This window comes from Schistocerca gregaria, chromosome 6 (assembly GCF_023897955.1).
Source record: "Schistocerca gregaria isolate iqSchGreg1 chromosome 6, iqSchGreg1.2, whole genome shotgun sequence".
NCBI classification, from domain to species: Eukaryota; Metazoa; Arthropoda; class Insecta; order Orthoptera; family Acrididae; genus Schistocerca; species Schistocerca gregaria.
Window position 1 is genome coordinate 529,730,085 of NC_064925.1, and position 23,245 is coordinate 529,753,329.

At 44.1% G+C, this 23,245-nt stretch overlaps 1 protein-coding gene across 1 annotated transcript in view; it reads left to right on the forward strand.

Annotated features, from left to right (window-relative positions):
* The window catches only part of LOC126278364 (endoglucanase A-like), a 38,275-nt gene extending 24,404 nt beyond the window's left edge, over positions 1-13,871 (forward strand). Inside the window, exons 7-8 of the mRNA XM_049978432.1 lie at positions 808-947; positions 13,605-13,871. Of these exons, the coding sequence (XP_049834389.1) occupies positions 808-947; positions 13,605-13,818 (354 nt within the window). The 3' untranslated portion in view covers positions 13,819-13,871. The remainder of the gene's footprint in view (positions 1-807; positions 948-13,604) is intronic.
* Positions 13,872-23,245: the final 9,374 nt, after the last annotated feature.

Below are 23,245 nucleotides of genomic sequence, written 5' to 3' on the forward strand. Positions count from 1 at the left end.
CCACGACCGCACCAAATCACTTTGAGTGCGGAGCAACTTCCCTGGCTGACGAACTTTGTTCTCGTAACGAGATGATGACTGGTCACGACTGTCTTTCGTGTAATGATGGGTGTTCATTCTGACGATTATGATGATGTTTGGTATGTGGGCGCTCAACTGCATGGTTATCAGTTTCCATACATGTTCCCAAACTTTGCTCAGCCCAATCTCGCCACTTTCTTGAATGACGATGAAATGATGAGGACAACACAAACACCCAGTCATCTCGAGGCAGATAAAATCCCTGACACCGCCTGGAATCGAACCCGGGACCCCGTGCTCGGGAAGCGAGAACGCGACCGCGAGAACTGTAGCTGCAGACGGGTGTTCATTCTACTGTCCCACAGACATCTCTGGTGTTTTGCCTTCAACTGAAATGCTGCAGTCCATTCGGGCGCGGCGCCCTACGTATGTTGCGCTTAATTGTGAGTATTTTCAGAAACAACAGCAGGATCGACATACGTATCGGTACAGGAACAGACACACTCGTACGACAAACCTATATAGGGATGATACAAAACTTTTGTTGGTGTATGTAGATAAAGTGAAATAAAATATATTGCTACTGCTGACAAACTTGTTGACGGATAATTCCTTTTATCGTCAGGAATGTAATTAATTTTCCAGACTGAATAATGTAATAAATTGTTTACTTCGTAAATAGCTTTCCAGACAGTGCTTATCAATAGTAATACATAAATAAGATTTCGATCCTAAGGCTAACAATAGATAGTTTACTACACCATCTATTCTCTTGACGTTTCTCAGGCAGCAGCGCTGGGCATCAACACGGAGGAGAACCAGGCGCTGGCCAAGGAACAGATCGGCTACATCCTGGGGGACACGGGTCGCAGCTACGTCGTCGGCTTCGGCGAGAACCCTCCCGTCAGACCCCACCACCGCGCCGCGTAAGTAGCCAGCCCGCCGTCTTCTGTCCGTTCCTTGTCCCTTGGTGAAGCCCACGCTATTAACCACAGCTCAGTGGCAGCATTTCGCCTGCGTTAGCACATCAGCGTACGAGTACATAGCTCCTCCTTCCGCGAATGGGTGAAATTTATCATACTGACTCCTCTTTGAGTTTTCGACAGCGACAGAAGGGTAGCAGTAAAAGTTAATATTTTTTTGTGTTAAGAGCAATGTTTCTTCGACTTCATAGCTTTTTAGATTAGTACAAACTTTCCAAACTATTTTCCTTAGAATTGTGGTGAATCTAAAAAGTGATTTGTTCACTATTACTAGACAGGCATCCATGCCAATATTATAACTGCGAAAGTAACTCTGCCTGTTACACTTTGACAACTTAACCGCTAAACCAATTTTGATATAATTTGGTCTGGGGATAGCTTGCACGCTGAGGAGGAACATAGACTACTTGATTTAAGTGTGTAGTACTACATATTCATTGATTTGAGGAATATAACCCAAAATATTGAACAATAATTACGCTTTGGAGAATGGCTCTGAGCACTATCGGACTTAACAGCTGAGGTCATCACTCCCCTAGAACTTAGAACAACTTAAACCTAACTAACCTAAGGACATCAAACACAACTATGCCCGAGGCAGAATTCGAACCTGCGACCGTAGCGGTCGCGCGGCTATAGACTGAAGCGCCTACAACAGCTCGGCCACACCAGCCGCCTTCTTTGGAAAAGCTATTTACTCTAAAACTTTTGAACTTCATCTTAGTTTAGCAAATGATTTTATTGTTTAACATGTTCTACATAGTAAGATTCAACGTAATGACTATAACGTTTATACAATCCTCTAGATGTTCAATTCACACTCCCATACTAGTACCAGTCACAAAACTATCACACTTTAGCCGGTGAGCTTCATGCGTACCTTATAGCTCCTTTGTTGAGTTAGAGTTTCCGTGAACAGCGTGTTGTCATCTGGTTAGTGTCACTGTTTCATGATAAGATAATAGTTATCCGTGATCAGTTCCCGCCAGTTCTTTTCTTCACCTTCTCGCGATTGGACGTTTACGTTGCCTTACCATCATCATCATTTTCGACGTGCAAGTAACCGGCGTGGAGTCAAACGGAAAGATTTGCACGAAGCTCCCAAACATCCCAACCATGATCTCCCGGCCAATAAACCTATTCATAAATTTTATTTCGTTTTACTCATAGGCGAGCGCAGCCGTGAGTAATATCTAGAACACAGTGCTTATACAATCGTCAAAATATTTAATCCATACCAGTTCCTACTTCCGTACTACTATTATAAATGCCAAAGTAGCCCTATATGTTACGTTTTCACGTCTAAACCACTGCACCGATATCCATGACATTTGTCATGAGGCACCTTAAACCCTGATAAAGAAGATAGGCTACTTTACAAAGCGTGTAGTGCAAGGTATTTACTGATTTGAAGAATATCACGCAAAATAAGGATAAATATTTATGCTCTGAAAATGTTATTTACTCTTTCAGTTCAAATGGCTCTGAGCACTGTTATTGTTGTTGTTGTTGTCATCAGTCCTGAGACTGGTTTGATGCAGCTCTCCATGCTACTCTATCCTGTGCAAGCTGCTTCATCTCCCAGTACCTACTGCATCCTACATCCTTCTGAATCTGCTTAGTGTACTCATCTCTCGGTCTCCCTCTACGATTTTTACCCTCCACGCTGCCCTCCAATGCTAAATTTGTGATCCCTTGATGCCTCAAAACATGTCCTTCCAACCGATCCCTTCTTCTAGTCAAGTTGTGCCATAAACTTCTCTTCTCCCCAATCCTATTCAATACCTCCTCATTAGTTACGTGATCTATCCACCTTATCTTCAGTATTCTTCTGTAGCACCACATTTCGAAGGCTTCTATTCTCTTCTTGTCCAAACTAGTTATCGTCCATGTTTCACTTCCATACATGGCTACACTCCAAACAAATATTTTCAGAAATGACTTCCTGACACTTAAATCTATATTCGATGTTAACAAATTTCTCTTCTTCAGAAACGCTTTCCTTGCCATTGCCAGTCTACATTTTATATCCTCTCTACTTCGACCATCATCAGTTATTTTACTTCCTAAATAGCAAAACTCCTTTACTACTTATGTGTGTCATTTCCTAATCTAATTCCCTCAGCATCACCCGATTTAATTTGACTACATTCCATTATCCTCGTTTTGCTTTTGTTAATGTTCATCTTATATCCTCCTTTCAAGACACTGTCCATTCCGTTCAACTGCTCTTCCAAGTCCTTTGCCGTCTCTGACAGAATTACAATGTCATCGGCGAACCTCAAAGTTTTTACTTCGTCTCCATGAATTTTAATACCTACTCCAAATTTTTCTTTTGTTTCCTTTACTGCTTGCTCAATATACAGATTGAATAACATCGGGGAGAGGCTACAACCCTGCCTCACTCCCTTCCCAATCACTGCTTCCCTTTCATGCCCCTCGACTCTTATTACTGCCATCTGGTTTCTGTACAAATTATAAATAGCCTTTCGCTCTCTGTATTTTACCCCTGCCACCTTTAGAATTTGAAAAAGAGTATTCCAGTCAACATTGTCAAAAGCGTTCTCTAAGTCTACAAATGCTAGAAACGTAGGTTTGCCTTTTCTTAATCTTTCTTCTAAGATAAGTCGTAAGGTCAGTATTGCCTCACGTGTTCCAACATTTCGACGGAATCCAAACTGATCCTCCCCGAGGTCTGCATCTACCAGTTTTTCCATTCGTCTGTAAAGAATTCGCCTTAGTATTTTGCAGCTGTGGCTTATTAAACTGATAGTTCGGTAATTTTCACATCTGTCAGCACCTGCTTTCTTTGGGATTGGAATTATTATATTCTTCTTGAAGTCAGAGGGTATTTCGCCTGTCTCATACATCTTGCTCACCAGCTGGTAGAGTTTTGTCATGACTGGCTCTCCCAAGGCCGTCAGTAGTTCTAATGGAATGTTTTCTACTACGGGGGCCTTGTTTCGACTCAGGTCTTTCAGTGCTCTGTCAAACTCTTCACGCAGTATCGTATCTCCCATTTCGTCTTCATCTACATCCTCTTCTATTTCCATAATATTGTCCTCAAGTACATCGCCCTTGTATAAACCTTCTATATACTCCTTCCACCTTTCTGCCTTCCCTTCTTTGCTTAGAACTGGGCTGCCATCTGAGCTCTTGATATTCATACACGTGGTTCTCTTCTCTCCAAAGGTCTCTTTAATTTTCCTGTAGGCAGTATCTATCTTACCCCTAGTGAGATAAGCTTCTACATCCTTACATTTGTCCTCTAGTCATCCCTGCTTAGCCATTCTGAACTTCCTGTCGATCTCATTTTTGAGACGTTTGTATTCCTTTTTGCCTGCTTCATTTACTGCATTTTTATATTTTCTCCTTTCATCAATTAAATTCAATATTTCTTCTGTTACCCAAGGATTTCTAGCAGCCCTCGTCTTTGTACCTACTTTATCCTCTGCTGCCTTCACTACTACATCCCTCAGAGCTACCCACTCTTCTTCTACTGTACTTCTTTCCCCTATTCCTGTCAATTGTTCCCTTATGCTCTCTCTGAAACTCTTTACAACCTCTGGTTCTTTCAGTTTATCCAGGTCCCATCTCCTTAATTTCCCACATTTTTGCAGTTTCTTCAGTTTTAATCTAGAGGTCATAACCAATAGATTGTGGTCAGAGTCCACATCTGCCCCTGGAAATGTCTTACAACTTAAAACCTGGTTCCTAAATCTCTGTCTTACCATTATATAATCTATCTGATACCTTTTAGTATCTCCAGGGTTCTTCCATGTATACAACCTTCTTTCATGATTCTTAAACCAAGTGTTAGCTATGATTAAGTTGTGCTCCGTGCAAAATTCTACTAGGCGGCTTCCTCTTTCATTTCTTAGCCCCAATCCATATTCACCTACTATGTTTCCTTCTCTCCCTTTTCCTACACTCGAATTCCAGTCACCCATTACTATTAAATTTTCGTCTCCCTTCACTATCTGAATAATTTCTTTTATTTCATCGTACATTTCTTCAATTTCTTCATCATCTGCAGAGCTAGTTGGCATATAAACTTGTACTACTGTAGTAGGTGTGGGCTTCGTATCTATCTTGGCCACAATAATGCGTTCACTATGCTGTTTGTAGTAGCTTACCCGCATTCCTATTTTCCTATTCATTATTAAACCTACTCCTGCATTACCCCTATTTGATTTTGTGTTTATAACCCTGTAGTCACCTGACCAGAAGTCTTGTTCCTCCTGCCACCGAACTTCACTAATTCCCACTATATCTAACTTTAACCTAACCATTTCCCTTTTTAAATTTTCTAACCTACCTGCCCGATTAAGTGATCTGACATTCCACGCTCCGATCCGTAGAACGAGAGTTTTCTTTCTCCTGATAACAAAATCCTCCTGAGTAGTCCCCGCCCGGAGATCCGAATGGGGGACTATTTTACCTCCGGAATATTTTACCCAAGAGGATGCCATCATCATTTAATCATACAGTAAAGCTGCATGTCCTCGGGAAAAATTACGGCTGTAGTTTCCCCTTGCTTTCAGCCGTTCGCAGTACCAGCACAGCAAGGCCGTTTTGGTTAATGTTGCAAGGCCAGATCAGTCAATCATCCAGACTGTTGCCCCTGCAACTACTGAAAAGGCTGCTGCCCCTCTTCAGGAACCACACGTTTGTCTGGCCTCTCAACAGATACCCCTCCGTTGTGGTTGCACCTACGGTACGGCCATCTGTATCACTGAGGCACGCAAGCCTCCCCACCAACGGCAAGGTCCATGGTTCATGGGGGGAGGCTCTGAGCACTATGGGACTTATTTCTGAGGCCATCAGTCCCCTAGAACTTAGAACTACTTAAACCTAAATAACCTAAGGACATCACACACATCCATGCCGGAGGCAGGATTCTAACCTGCGACCGTAGCGGTCGCGCAGTTCCAGACTAAAGCGCCTAGAACCGCTCAGCCACCCCGGCCGGCACTCTTTCACTTTTCAACTTGATCATATTTGTGGAAATGCTTTTCTTGACTGATGCCTTCCACGTAATATGATACAACGTAATCAGTACAATGTTTATTCAATTCTCAACATGTTTAATCCGCATTTTCACACTAACACCTGTGTCAATTGCGAAAGTAGCTCACTTTGTTGCGTTTTCACGAGTGAACAGGTTCCTATTTTTTTTAGTATGGAGATAGCTTGAACCGTGCGCAAGGGTACTCAATTCCTTGTTAAGCTGTATTGTTTCGAGTATTAATAACATTTTAAAATATAGTATACCTCAGTGGCGTGCAGACGACAATGGCGCAACGTTCGGCGATTCTTAGTGTCTATAGATTATTCTGTGACAGTGTAGATTCAATGGCACTAAGCGCGTGGTTTGTAATATTGAATTGCTGCTTCATCTGGCTTAGCTGGGCAGATTTGGTGAAGATGTAACATTAACAACCACAGTTTAGCCGCTAAGCGTCGTGCGTCGCTTAACAGCTCCTTTGTAGAGCTAGAATTTCCGTTAACACCTTGTGGTCATCCGGTCAGCGTTACTGTTTCGCGATCATGGTTTCCCAGGTTCAGTTCCCGCCAGGTCTTTCTTCTTCCGCTCTCGTTTTGATGTATGCGTTGCCTTATCATCATCATTACTCTCGAAGGACGGGAACCCTGAGAGTCATATTTAAAACTATTACTACAAGCCTCGCAAACCTAAGTTTGAACTAAACGTATATTTCTAAGAAAGCTCGAGCTGTGAAAACTACTCGAATCTAACAAACTTTAGATCCGCCGGAACTCGTACGCAGCACGTCAGGCGGCCTTAAGAGCTACAGAGACATTAGAACATTTACAACCTCGTCGCAGTTTAGACGTTGAGCGTCACGCATCCCTTGTAGCTTCCAAGACGCTTGTAGACTCACAACGACGGCTTCGTTCAAAGACTGAACGACAAATGTGGAGTCGTACCTTTACCTGTGGAACGCAGGAGGCTTTTGGTGAAGCTCCATTTTATTATATATTAACTTACTACGTTAATCGCGAATTAGTTATCGTAGGGGGATGGATCAGAAATGTAGGCAGCATGAAACATTAAAATTCAAGGTTGATATGTGTTGCTTTGGTGGAAAAATCTTCATCCACTACTGGATGACCCAGAGAAACCCCTAAACTCTCTACTTCTGCGCGAATGTAATGAATCGACCCATTTTTTGAATATAACTGGAAAATATAATCCATGCTTTCAGATTTGATAGGTAGAGAAAGAGTAGAAATACATCCTTAATGTCACTACGTAGGGGTACTGCATACATTTTTCTACGCCGCTATAACTCAGACATCTCGTAAAATTACTAACTAACTTGCCGCGTGGGATTAGCCGTCCCGTCTAGGGCGCTGCAGTCATGGACTGTGCGGCTGGTTTCGGCGGAGGTTCGAGTCCTCCCTCGGGCACGGGTGTGCGTGGTTGTCCGTAGGATAATTTAAGTTAAGTAGTGTGTAAGCTTAGGGACTGATGACCTTAGCAGTTAAGTCCCATAAGATTTCACACACATTTGAACATTTGAACTAGCTAAGTTACTGAGCATCACTCATCTTAACAAAACTACTGATACGCGAGCGAAACAGAGGGTAACAGGTAGTCTAATTATATATCCGTTCTAAATAGGTTCTGCGGTTGTTGCTGTGAAACTCCCTAACTACTTGAAAGTGATTCTGTCTACAGCCAAAGTTACAACACATCTGATTTTCTTCATTTTGACCCAGTCTTCCGTCTTTTCTTCACTTACACCTAATCATCTATTCTCAGCGTAATAGTTATACGTGATTCTAACCAGTACTGTTTGAAACTACTTATTATTGCTACATCAAAATGGCTCTAAGTACTATGGGACTCAACTGCTGTGGTCATCAGTCCCCTAGAACTTATAACTACTTAAACCTAACTAACCTAAGGACATCACACACATCCATGGCCGAGGCAGGATTCGAACCTGCGACCGTAGCAGTCGCACGGTTCCGGACTGCGCGCCTAGATCCGCGAGACCACCGCGGCCGGCTATTGCTACATCATCTGTCTAGTCATTTTCACCTCTTGCAATTCTATGAATTGTGAGTTAGTTTTGGCAAATTCTGTATCGATCATTTCCAAGATGATTTTAAGTGAAATAGGTCAAGTGGCGTGGCCCTGTCTCAGCTCAGAGTAGTCTCCAGTCAGTTCTCCAGTCAGGGGTATCAGCCTCTTTAATAGACAGATCGACAATGTTTTATAAGTGACATCGAGTAAACCAATTCCTCCACAGATATTGCACACACGGGCATAGTTATTCTCAAATAAAAACAGGGTAATTGTCGTTTTCCAGTCCGCAGATATGGTTTCTGCTCCCAGAGTTTTTCTCTTAAACTCCATAGTTTTAACTCGAGTTGTGGTCCCTTATTCTTTAAAAATTCAGCGAATAGCAGGTCTTCACCATAGGCCTTGTAATTCTTTAATTTTTTTATTGTTCGCTGTGTTTTGTTCCCTGATGAGGTGGTGAATTGTACATCAGATGCATCAAGTTCTTCAGTTGTAAAGCAGGACTGTGGATCACTGCGATTGAGCAGTTGCGAAAAGTACGTCTTTCATCTTTCTTGTATAGTATTTTCCCCTGCTCATACTTTATAAACTGATCCCTTTTAGATAATTTACCAGTATACTAAAGATAATTTTGGGACTTGCATATGATGAAAACGACATAGAATGGAGGATAAGAAAAAATTAAGACTTAAAAGAATTGTACAAAGACCAAAACGTCGTCGAAGTGCTAAAGAAGAGAGCTTGAACATGGAAAGCGAATTTTGAGAACGATGGAGGAAAAACTACCTAGAATATACTTCTGCAAAACGGGAGGAATATCTCCGGAAAGTCAAAAATATTTTCTATTTCCTTCTCCAGTTTCTCCTACGTCGCTGATATTGTTATATGGGTTGAGGCAGCGGTAGTTGGCCGTATGGCATTCCTGACAACACTCCTGCTGGGACGGAGTCTGCCTATCCAGCCTTTGTGCTTCTGAGTAAACCTACGTTGAAGTATGAGACGCTGCTCTGAATGTTTGTGCAGTGCATATCTGGGGCGGGACGTGGCTACCAACCCGATATGTACCTTGCTGGATAAAGAAAAGTCCCTAAAAACCACATCCAGGCAAGCCGACTCAGCGGCCTTCGTCGTTGTTATGCGAAGGGTATTCTGGCCGGGACAGTCTCACCTCCCCGTATCCCCGAAACAATGCTTTAACGCACTCGGTTACCTGGCACATCGGAAGGCCAAACATATGGATAAAAGGAAAGTAACCAGCTGGAAAAAAAAGTTGTCACTGAGGACGTAAAATCACAAGAAACTTGGCCGTTCAACCACAGGAAGGAGGCGAATGTTCTAGACAAAACTTATTTGGACAATGAAATTTAAGTACATGATGTTGTAACCTATGAGGGAGGATTTATCAAACAAATGGTCCAAATGGCTCTGAGCACTATGGAACTTAACGTCAGAGATCATCAGTCCCCTAGAACTTAGAACTACTTAAACCTAACTAACCTACGGACATCACACACATCCATTCCCGAGGCAGGATTCGAACCTGCGACCGTAGATGTCACACGGTTCCAGACTAAAGCGCCTAGAACCGCTCGGTCACTTCGGCCGGTGAGGATTTATCAGTAAGCACCTTTCAGCCTTCCAGTGAAACACACAATTCAAAGAATGTAGTGCAGTCTTGTCATAAATAATGTGTCCAACTAACGAGGCCAAACGATTCTGAATCCAGAGTTACGGGATTTTGTTGTTATGTATGCAATGAAACTGGATGCTGTTGCTAAGAAAAAGTTTTTATGAACAGGGGTCACCCGATTATTTCAAGTACGGGAAATTGTAATCAAAGGTCTTCCAGAAATAATAGGAATGATTACTGCAAAGAAAAAGAAACTATCATAGTCATTCAAAAGTAATTGTGAACTCTAATACAGCAGCCCTCAACTAACAACTGTTAGTTGGCCGTTGAAATAACACTTAAGAAATAATCCATTTGATTAAAAATACTAGACACTCTCAGTAAGGCATTTGTATATTCATAATAATAATTTTCGAATGTTTTATGTTCAAGTTCGTTGCTTACTCATTTTGAGGCGATTTTCATATGAAAGTTGAAAATTGTGGCCCTTTATTTTTGAACAACAGTGTGTTTTGATGCTTCCGTTTGAAGAAAAGAAAATGTCTTATTTTCGTCTTACGGGAATGGTTCTCCTCGTTTTGCAAGTGGTTGAAAAATGAAGACGTGATCACCAAGAGGTTGGAATACCACGTTATTTATTCACAACCAGTTTGGGGAGCACTGTAATCTTTTTTTGTAAGTGTTGGCACAACATATTGATTCAAATGCATGGAAATACTACGAATTGTGGAATGACATACATCCATATAATAAAATTCACTGGTTTCTTAGTGTCAGTTACACGAGTAAATGGGACACAGTATATACATATTTTCAGTTTATTTTGAGGGGCTGTACTTTTTATTTGAGAAACTATTTAACTTGACTGTTGCTATACATAGCTACATTTACAAAGCCGTTGCAAAGTGCTTAATGCTTCACGTAACATGATATAAATTACTTGTCGTAGCAATCATGTATGACTTGATGACTGCTTCTACATATTCATTTCGATACTCACATTTGTGAAGCATTTCTACACTTTCTAATCAACATGTTAGTTAACAGGTTGACCAGAACGTGATAGGAGTGATTAAATGAACTTGTTGTAGAGCTCATTTTCTCAAGTTCTTGTTCCCTGTTCACCCACACATGAAACTTGCACTCTACAGTGGAGTGCATAGTCTTTTGGAAATTTGTTGTTCTTTGTTTTAGGTGCGTAACGGCATATTGGTGTTCTGGTCTCCGTTCGTCTTGAGCAGTATAGAAAGTATTATCATATTTTTTGTCATCTGAAACTGTGTTGTTCTTGTTAATATTGTTATTTTTTACGGTGGAGTTACACATAATGTTTGTATAATCCGTTGGGAAAGAAGGAGGTGGAACAGTCCAATGTAGAGCAAACACTGAAAAAATGCTTTTTTTAATACAATTTAGAGAGATGCTATGACGTTAAACCCTACAACAGTTTGTATTGTAAAAGACAAATACGGCTTGCCAAATGTGCTCACGCGGGATATGTTCGACTTTGTTATGAATTCACTCGTTGCTAACGGCTACCATGTTGCAGAGGAGAAATGACGCTATGAAAAACTACTCGACACTGAATTGTTATGTCCACGCTGGGCTACTTTCAGAATGTAAATGAGTGAAAGTTGTATAACTTTCGATTTAAGGCATTAGCATTACATGACAGCTTTCCGGTATGAGATATCTCTGGATTACCGGACTAATATAAAAATACTCCCAAAATCATGTGTCGCTTCTTTTTCCTCATCGGTGTTTCGGTTTCATACAACCAATCTGCCACGACTTCCTCTCCTGTGACAAGTTTTAAATCTTCATCTCAGAGTAGCATTTACAGTAAGCGTCCTCAATTATGTGCTGGATGTACTTCAATCCCCCACAGTTTTTACCCTCTACAGCTCGCTACAGATCCTGTGCAGTTCGTAAGTCTTCTTATCCTGTCTGATGTTCTCGTTAAATTTTCCCATGTACCGGGTGATCAAAAAGTCACTATAAATTTTAAACTGAATAAATCACGGAATAATGTAGACAGAGAGGTACAAATTGACACACATGCTTCGAATGACATGGGGTTTTATTAGAACCACAAAAATACAAAAGTTAAAAAAATGTCCCACAGATGGCGCTTCATCTGATCAGAATAGTAATAAGTAGCATAACAAAGTAAGAGAAAGCAAAGATGATGTTCTTTACTGGAAATGTTCAATATGTCCATCATCATTCCTCAACAATAGCTGTAGTCGAGGAATAATGTTGTGAACAGCACTGTAAACCATGTTCGGAGTTATGGTGAGGCATTGGCGTCGGATGTTGTCTTTCAGCATCCCTAGAGATGTCGGTCGATCACGATACACTTGCGACCTCAGGTAACCAGAAAGCCAATAATCTCACGGACTGAGGTTTGGGGACCTGGCAGGCCAAGCATGACGAAAGTGGCGGCTGAGCACACGATCATCACCAAACGACGCGCGCAAGAGATCTTTCATGCGTTTAGCAATATGGGGTGGAGCGCCATCCTGCATAAACATCGTACGTTCCAGCAGGCGTTTATCAGCCAGGCTGGGGATGATGCGATTCTGTAACATATCGGAGTACCTCTCACCCATCACGGTAGCAGTCACTGACGTTTTGCTGTCCAGCGCTATCTGTCGGACATTTTGTGAACACTTTTTTGTTGTTGTTCTAATAAAACCCCTTGTCATTCCAAGCATGTGTGTCCATTTTTACCTCTCTAACTACATTACTCCATGGTTTATTGAGTTTTCAAATTTTACTGACTTTTTGGTCACCCGTAATTTATACAGGGTGTTATAAAAAGGCACAGGCAAACTTTCAGGAAACAATCCTCACACACAAATAAAGAAAAGATGTTATGTGGACATGTGTCAGGAAACGCTTAATTTCCATGTTAGAGCTCGTCTTAGTTTCGTCAGTATGTACTGTACTTCCTCGATTCACCGCCATGATTTCATACGAGAACCTCTACCTGTGCTGCTAGAACATGTGCCTTTACAAGTACGACAGAACATGTGGTTCATGCACGATGGAGCTCCTGCACATTTCAATGGAAGTATTCGTACGCTTGTCAACAACAGATTCGATGACCTATGGATTGGTAGAGGCGAACCAATTCTATGGCCTTCACGCTCTCCTGACCTCAACCCTCTTGACTTTCATTTACGGGGGCATTTGAAAGCTCTTGTCTACGCAACCCCGGTACCAAATGCAGAGACTCTTCGTGCTCGTATTGTGGACGGCTGTGATACAATACGCCATTCTCCAGGGCTGCATCAGCGCATCAGGGATTCCATGCGTCGGAGGGTGGATGCAATTATCCTCGCTAACGGAGGACATTTTGAACATTTCCTGTAACTAACTGTTTGTAGTCACGCTGGTACGTTCTGTTGCTGTGTGTTTCCATTCCACGGTTAATGTGATTTGAAGAGAAGTAATAAAATCAGTTCTAACATGGAAAGTAAGCGTCCACATAAGATATTTTCTTTCTTTGTGTGTGAGGAATGTTTCCTGAAAGTTTGGCCGTACCTTTTTGTAACACCCTGTATTTCTAAACTCGCCGTTTCTGCGCTCAGACTCGTTCCATATCTAATGATTCCATATAACTTTCACCACCCTTCTGTGGCACCACATCTAAAACGCTTCGGTTATCGTCTTCTCAACTTCCCTCATACTCCACACACAGCTGTGTTTCAGACGTTAGTTTCTGCAGCAAAAGATATTTGTAGCAACCATAGCCGAAATATCTGTAGGTAAATGGTGAAGAAACGAAACTGGGCTTTGGAGAAGAAGGAATCGTCCAGATATACTTAATTATCGATTTCTCGACTCTCACGCTGAAGCTGAACCGCAAGTGTAGACTTGTGACCCCTTGTTTGCTGCTCTCCGTTGGCAGGTCCTGCCCCGACGCGCCCGCGACCTGCGACTGGACGCAGTACAGCACGACGGACCCCAACCCGCACGTGCTGTACGGCGCCCTGGTGGGGGGGCCGGACGCCAGCGACGCCTACTACGACGACCGCACCGACTACCAGCACAACGAGGTCGCGCTCGACTTCAACGCCGGATTCCAGGGGGTCGTGGCGGCCCTCGTACAACTCGGACTCTGAACCGTTCCCCTTCACAGGTGTCTCACAATAAACTAAACGCATAGCACAACTTACGTCTTGCTTCTCTTTGTATTAACCTACTCAACATACCTTCCATACATTCCCATTCCAGCGGCGAGAGAGCACACACGGCTGAAATGACAACCATACCGTATGATCTACTTTGCTGGCCATTAGAATAGCAGCGACAAGAGGGCGACGTGGAACACAAACAAAATCAACATCAAGTGTACAACATTCTTCGATATGCACATTATTGAAACGGCACAAAGGAGATAGCAATAATGTCGTCTACATTCTACACACGACTAAGTATTATACTGTGGATTTTCACTAAGAAGCTGTATTTGAATATTCTTTGTTGTGGGAGTATCATGACATTAGGGGAAATGTCTTACACTGCTTGTCGAATTTTGACAACGGCAAAATCGTAGAGTTTGTAGTGCAACCTTCCCGTCTCCTCTTTATCTCTTTTGATCCCTTCTACAATAAACTATGAAACCTCTCCTTAGGATTTCTATCTCTTGCTTAATAATAACAATAGAATATTCCCTTTGAAAATTATTCTCTTTCTCACTCTTCGTATGCAAATGTAATTGCTGCTTTTGAAAAGTGATTTTCGGCTTATTTCGACAAAACATAGTATGTGTCGTCGTCGTGGCCCTCAGTCGTTACCTGCAATAACCCAAAACTGTTCCTTACCTTTTTTACTGTTACTGGATCGCCATCTGACTGCTACATCAAACTGCGACATGAATATACTTACTCTGTTTTACTATACTCTATTAGCTGCTGGTGGGCTTTCATAATAAGCGGCTGTATTTATTACCAAAGCTCACGTTATTCTTTAATTATTTTGACTGAAGTTACGTAATTCATAGTTAAACTTTTGTTAACAACAATAAAATTTTGCAAACTTTTACGTTGATGGCTTTTGGAATGGATTATAATTAGAAATTCAATATTGCTGGCAAAAGTTAATTATATTCTGAATGAAATGATTTTAGAAACGTTCAAATGGGACTTACTTTTTACAATAATCTTACAACTAGCAATGCGCAAACATACCTTCAGTAGTCTTGAGTTTCTCAAAAAATTAATTTCATTAATATTAGTTCCTCTTATTATAATAGTTAGCTGATGCCTGTGTACATCCTTATATAATCTCTTGTAAATCATAGCTAGTGGCTGGCAGGCACACCGCTCCTCTCAACCTCTCGCTTCAGACCTGCTAGCGACTCGCTTCACGTCTCGCTTACTACTGACTTCCTACGAACGCTAAAGTGCGCTCTCTCCTGTCAACAATGCTTTCTGGTGCAGACAATCCCTGCTACCATTACAAAATGTATCAATGCTCGGTCTTTACCGCTCTTTTCTTAAAATGTATCCATACGCGGTCTCTCCCGCCCTTTTTAAAATTATAGCAATTTGCGGTCTCTCTTCTCAACAATACTTTTGTGCAGACATTCCGTGCTACCACAATTATTTCCAACACCACAAATATTAACTATTCCTACTTAATCCTATTAATAAAATATAACATCTTTCATAAATTCTGATTTGACAATAGACAATAGAAATATAGACGTCTTACAGTAGTTTACCTTCACACTTTGACTGGGATCCGACGACCATCATACCAATATGGAATCAATGGATTAAGAAGAGCCATACAGAACAGACGGCCCCACGCAACTAGCGCCCAAGAGGATAGACTCTGTTGGTTGGCTATGTAGGATCCTACAGCACCGCCATGTAGCTTGAGTCAAGAAATGGGCTTGTTCTTTGCAAATAATGCGCCCACACAGTCAGTCTGGAGCATCAGCAACTGTCGGTACGAAGACCATTGTTGAGATAGATAGATAATAATAGATAATATATAATATTGTGGGGAAGGCTAGCCAAAGGTTGCGTTTCATTGGCAGGACACTTAGAAGGTGCAACAAGTCCACTAAAGAGACCGCTTACACTACACTCGTTCATCCTCTGTTAGAATATTGCTGCGCCGTGTGGTATCCTTACCAGGTGGGATTGACGGAGGACATCGAAAGGGTGCAAAAAATGGCAGCTCGTTTTGTATTATCACGTAATAGGGGAGAGTGTGTGGCGGTTATGATACGCGAATTGGGATGAAAGTCATTACAGCAAAGACGTTTTTCGTCGCGGCGAGATCTTTTTACGAAATTACAGTCACCAACTTTCTCTTCCGAATGCGAAAATAGTTTGTTGAGCCCATCCTACTTAGGTAGGAATGATCAACAAAATAAAATACGAGAAATCAGAGATCGAACAGAAAGGTTTAGGTGTTCGTTTTTCCCGCGCGCTGTTAGGGAGTGGAATGGTAGAGATATAGTATGATTGTGGTTCGATGAACCCTCTGCCAAGCACTTAAATTTGAATTGCAGAGTAGTCATGTAGATGTAGATGTAGTTGAGGACATAGAAACGCCTCAGCAGTAAGGCTGCGCCAACAGCAGAGCGCCCAAAGAGAACACTGGAGACAGGAATCGCTCTACACCATCCTCTCGTACGAGTTACGGTTATTCCTACACTATGGTAATGTATGTGTCCATGTGTGGCGACTTTGAGTAGAACGAATGTTGATAGACTGAGTTTGCCACCAGTCCATGGACTCGACGTGTGATATCATGGTGTGGTGGTGATTGTTAGTGTTTAACGTCCCGTCGACAACGAGGTCATTAGAGACGGAGCGCAAGCTCGGGTTAGGGAAGGATTGGGAAGGAAATCGGCCGTGCCCTTTCAAAGGAACCATCCCGGCATTTGCCTGAAACGATTTAGGGAAATCACGGAAAACCTAAATCTGGATGGCCGGATGGCCGGAGACGAGATTGAACAGTCGTCCTCCCGAATGCGAGTCTATCATGGTGTAGTGCGTCGTTGGATGAACTTCATAATCATCTGTGGTTCAACAGCCAGCACATGTTACGTGTAAAATCCGATAATCATGCCGTATCTTCGATGTCTGCGAAGTATTGTACTTCAACGAGGTAATGTCGCATTGAATTTTGCCCTTGATGGCCTCACATACCTCCACACACAGGGTTTTGGAGTGTTCTCTGACGCTTTGAAAACATCTGATATGGACTGCGTAGACACTGAGACGCCACCTGTCATCAGCCATACAATCTATCATCTGTTACCTAACGTTGAAGCGACTTCGGTGACGTATCCGTTTGACTTGTGCCCAGCTAATTTATATTCCGCCTCAGGCGTATACACGAAGGAAGGTAAATTCACTACTTGGTATCCTTCTGACATTTCAATTTTAACCGGCATTGGAGTACCTAGTACTTTGTATTTACAAAGGCATCACATCTGAGAGATCAGTTACAGAATTCTCTAAGAAAGAAACGTATCTTTTCCCGTTGATCCTGCACAGGGAAAGAAAAGGTGTCCTCAGTAAACTGTCAGCCAAAATGATGGCGTGCAGAATGAGAAAAGTTTTCCCTTTTTCAATCCCTTCAACAGCTAGGTGGCAATTCAGGAGAGCCATTACGTGCTGTGTGTGTGAATTTACACTTATATAACGCTCACAAGACAACTAATCTGTCAAATGCACCGTTGTACTAAATCAAACATTAACAAGTTGTTGAATAAACTATTCGTAGAAGTGTGCCCGACAAGGAAAATTAACAGCTGTTAACGTATCCCATGCTATAAATGGTATGAATGTAGAGAGAATGTTAATTAGTTCTTAGTTCTAGGCGACTGATGACCTCAGAAGTTAAGTCGCATAGTGCTCAGAGCCATTTGAACCATTTGTCGTCGTGAATTACCTGAAGAATTGCCTTCTCCATTATACTTCCCTCAATCGCAAGTAGAAAGATTTAACGTTCCATAGTCCCTAAGACGACAATGAGCAGCTGCAAAGATAATCCTATAGAATCACTTTCACTCCGAATATCTGTCGTCATAGAAACGTCAGAGGCGCGACTTACACCGTATACCAAATAGCCATTTGCGAGCGCAGCTTGTTTTGGTACACTTTCGTTCCTGTGCACTTCAAATGGGCGCCAACTTGGCTTTTTTGACACTTACGTTTCACTGTATCAGTAACGAAGATCGTAAAAAAATTTTGTCGATAATTTTGTGCTCGTGAAGTACGTTGGTATCCTCAACGGGTGATGCGATGTGCAAGTAAGGAAACGGAGTGTGTCACAATGACGTGAATCGCTCATCAACATCACTTTCAGTGAAAAGCAACAAGAACAGGAAGTAGAATGTCATCAGTAGTATCCGAGATGGTAATTTGAATATTTCATGTGAAAAAATGTCATGTGTTATGCTGCATCCCTTTTTTCCCACCCTTCATGGATTACGAAGAATTCTAAAAAAAAAAAAAAAAAAAAAAATGTTATAGAGTGGAAATAAATTGCCTGCAGAATCATGTTCTTATGACAAATCCTTCGCCGGCCGGAGTGGCCGAGCGGTTCTAGGCGCTACAGTCTGCAACCGCACGACCGCTACGGTCGCAGGTTCGAATCCTGCCTCGGGCGTAGATGTGTGTGATGTCATTAGATTAGTTAGGTTTATGTAGTTCTAAGTTCTAGGGTACTGATGACCTCAGATGTTAAGTCCCATAGTGCTCAGAGTCATTTGAACCATTTTGAACAAATCCTTCTCTGAGTAAGGAATTGGTCTTGAGAGATTTTCACTCTGCAGCGGAGTGTGCTCTGATATGAAACTTCCTGGCAGATTAAAACTGTCTGCCCGACCGAGACTCCAACTTGGGACCTTTGCCTTTCGCGGGCAAGTGCTCTACCAACTGAGCTACCGAAGCACGACTCACGCCCGGTACTCACAGTTTTACTAAGTACTGGCAGAAGTAAAGCTGTGAGTACCGGGCGTGAGTCGTGCTTCGGTAGCTCAGTTGGTAGAGCACTTACCCCTCGAAAGGCAAAGGTCCGGAGTTTCGAGTGAGTGTGCTTTCCGCAGCGCTGCGGCGAGGACGTCTTGTTTACGTTCCGTCCGCGCGGTCGCGAGTGCCCGTACTTGTTTACTACTGCGTTGTCGCTAGTTTACAGTCCATCACTACCGACGCAACATGGCACATTCATACAGACAAACCACCATCAAGATCAGTTTTTAACCCAATCATGCACGACCGCGAGCTTTTGAAGTGGAACGTTTCCTACGAGACGACGTTAAAACTGACCCGCGAAACATAATTGGTATCCATCTCTCTATCACGAGCAATGTTGTCTACGTCAAGCTAGTAAGTGACGAGCTGTGCAACAGAATCGTGAGCTCACATGCGAACGGTCTTAAATTCAAACACTCTGATGGCCATATTGGGGCGGTCTCTATCGACACGCGGGGCTTGGCCTACGTACGATACGCGTCTTCGAACTTCCCTTTGAAGTACCACCGGACGTAGTCACAGCGGCTTTCCAGCCCTACGGCAGAGTGATCAGCCATATGGAGGAAAAGTGGACCACCTTTACAACGTACCCCGTTCTTAACGGGTTACGACACATTAAAATTGAATTGACCAAACATGTTCCGTCATATCTTGTCATCGGCGGATGTAGGGCGATCATTATGTATGACGGTCAGCCACGCACTTGCTCTGGTTGTGGCCAAGTAGGGCATGTCCGTTCGGATTGTCTCCGACGACGGCTTACTCAAATCCCGACAGGTGAATCTATGACTCCTTCTATGGTGACGACCCTTCCTCTCAATTACGCCGAAGTTACACGGGCAGCAACCTTTACCGTTGCTGACAACATTAGTCCGATAGCCGCCCCCGATGGAGAGAACATAATGGCTTCTGCAGTACAGGATCCGGCCTCTACAACGGCACCCCCACCTGAAGATAATCACCGACCGACCTTGCAAGAAGGCGTGGATGCCAGGATGGACATTGACCCACGGGTTGTGCCGACAGCGGCTTTTCTTCCAGACACCGGAGCAGCTGAGGAAATCCACCCACATTCAGATACTGAAGCACACGTCCGTAAACAGCGTTTCCCGCGAAAACACAAGAGACGGCGGCGTGCTCCATCGGACGAGTGTTTGCAGCGATCGTCTGATATGGACTGTGGAAATTCCGACGACGGTACCGGCGGTACATAGGCCGCTGTAACTTCAAACTCAACAGATCGCCGTGGTGACGGCTTCAGCCCCTCCGACCGCACAGAACAGCAGGATCACAAGCAGACAGCCGCTGCCGATTCCCAGCCAGAAGAGCCGATGGAGTCAGCGCCGAGTGCCGCAGCAGCCACTAACAGCCACCAACAGCCGATGGTATTTAATGGCGACTGGGCAGACGACTGTGAGGCACACTCCTTCCCATCGTGTCAGACGACACGGGGGGAAATTTATCCCACCAGTGCTGACCCTTTCCCGCCATCAGTCAGAGTGACGAAACAGCCTTACAGGGTTACTGATGGCCAACACGGATGCTGTGGATAGACCTCAAACTTATCGCATTGAAACTATAAACATCAACACTATACGGACGAGCGCTAAGTTATCCTTGCTTCAGGATATGTTGAACTCTGCTTCCATCGACATAGCCCTCCTCCAGGAAGTGTACGTCATCGACTTCCCAGGCATGTACGGTTACGATGCTTGCGTCTCTCCAGCTTCCCCAACAGGCAGCGGTGTCGCTGTACTTCTTCGGGAAGGGATAGTGGCGGACGATATCCTGTTTCTGCCTGGGGCAAGAGGAATGGCACTCACAGTACTGGGTGTCAGCCTTATCAATATCTACGCACCTTCCGGGACGGACAAACGTCGCGAACGTTCACGATTCTTTGCGGAAGACGTCGCCCCGCTCTTCCAAGGCCCCCACGACCATCTGTTGTTTGGAGGTAACTACAATTGCGTACTGGCGCCCAGAGACCAACTCCCACGACATAATCCGTGCCCGGAACTCGAGACGCTAATTCTAGACCTGCAGATGGTGGACACTTGGGAACATCTTCACGGCCACCGACCGGGATTCACGCACTTCACGAGTCACTCTTCCAGTCGTATCGACAGGATTTATGCCTCACGCTCTCTCGCCGCTGGAACACAGGATGTGGAACTGTGGCCTGCAGCATTCTCGGACCACTCAGCTTACATTTGTGCCGTCACCCTGCGGCGGCAACAAGTGTGGAGAAGCCGCAGCCCGTGGAAATTAAACATCGCTCACCTGTCGTACCCGGATTGCAGCCAAGCCGTTGAGGATACGTGGCATTCGTGTGAAAATCGCCTCCGTGCATATCCCACAAAGATCCGCTGGTGGTTGGACTGCGCCAAACCGGCACTGAGGCGAACGCTGATAACCTACGGTCGCGACCACGCTACTTGGCGAAGACATACACTCGACTCTTACTTCCGGGTCCTGCGCGACTGCGATGCTATGGCGCCGTCTCCGGAACGACAAACGGCGGTCCACCGTGCTAAGGCTCAGATCCTCGCTCATATGCGACTCCACTTAGAGGGCGTACTCATCCGCTCGAGGACGCAGGATCGGATACCTAGCGAACGCCCGTCAATGTTCCATGTCCTTCGTGAACGTAAACGACGCCAACGAGCGCTGATACGCTTCATCGACACGGAGGACGGTCATCGCCTCACCACGTAACAAGACATAAACACAGCGTTCTACAATCATTATTCCCAGCTCTATTCCGCTCAGACCCCTGATCCGACAGCACTGGAGGACGTCTCTCAGACGATTTACGGCACCGTCACCCCGGTAATAGCAGCGGCCTTGATGGAAGAAATTACAGAAGAAGATGTAAAGCGTTCGCTGACGACCTGTTGATTGTCATCCGCAACGGTGACGACACCGCTAGCGCACTAACTTGGATAGCGAAATATGGCATGGCCACTGGTAGTCGTATCAACGTCGCAAAATCGGTGGCGATGAACATCGGGGTCGGATTGTCTGAGAACAGTGTCACCCCCTTACGGCTCAGTGATAGTTTGAAATGTCTCGGCATTGATTTTACAGACGATATACGACGGACCGCTGCTCACAACTTTCGACGGCTTTTACGAAATGTTCGGACTGGAATTGCCAACAACCGCCTACGAGCCCTGGATATCGTCCAACGGACCCAGTATGTCAACAAACATTTAGCGTCACGCATTCCGCACTACGCCCAGATATTACCTATACCGGTGATGTTAGCTCGCCGTATACTTGCGGCTTTTGGGTCCTTCGTGAGTTCTGGAATGCTTTTCAAGATCAAATATGAGACTCTCACCCTTCCCCCGGATCGGGGAGGGCTTGGCCTTTATCACGTTTATGACAGAGCGGTCGCCCTATTTGTGAGCACATTAGTCAAACTATGGCACCGCCGTCCGGACAGTCTGACCAGTTTGTTAATAGAAGAACCAGCACCGCCCTCCCTGTTGCCGCCTGTGCCGATACACCACGTCCCCTCTTCGCTCTTTTACATCGGTGTCTTTTACCTCGAACTCAGTTACGTCCGACTTGCCTTACCAGCGACTCAACTGGCGACGGCAAAGACGGTTTATAGGGTCCTGCAACGTGGACGACCCGACAACGTAGTGGAGAGGAAGCATCCGAACGTCAACTGGCGAGTAGTGTGGAGGACAATTCACCACGTAACACTAGACACTGACGTCACGGCGATGTGGTATATCACTGTCAACGGTAAGCAGGTGACCAGATCAAGGCTACATGCGATCCACATGGTAGACTCACCCACCTGCACGAGCTGTGGCGTTCAAGACAACGATGGACACCGTCCTAGCTGTGGCGAGTCTTGAGCAGTGTGGCACTTAGTGAGGCAAATGTCAGCATACTTCCTTCGGGTAACGCCGAATCATATCGACCCCAAGACTATCTTATACCCGGATGAAACGTATTACCCACGCACTAAAACTAATGCAATGACGTGGCTTCGTGGACATGCAGTGCATTATTTGTTTCAAGACGGCACTAAAGACACTTTAGACTTTTGGAACTATTTGCAGGAACGACATTGCAAGACCCTCGTAACCCAAATTATCGACAATATTTTTCCAATTTTTTGTGGAGTGCGTTCCACGACCCTCCACGTAGCTGGAACATCACGGGTAACAGAAGCTAAAATTACAATACGATAATAGAACACTACACGGTACAACGTGGGATCTACTTTCGTCATTACGAGAAGTCATACCTGGATGATACAGCAGATGGAGAGTTTCGTTGTGAACCCTCACACTCTGTACCAGTATTTGTCCCATTTCCTCTTTTTGTCCCCGGTGCGAAAAGGTCTTCGCAGTTTTAGTTTTCCCATCCAGTGCAAGATGTAGCACTGGTTAATGGTGGTATGGATTCCACCCTTCAGTTTTGTTTCATGGTTTCCTTCGCCCCGGACTTTGCTCTCTTTCTTTATGCCTTTTTCTACACCTATTGTTACGTGCGTCCCCAACTCGACGCAACGAGTGCACTTACT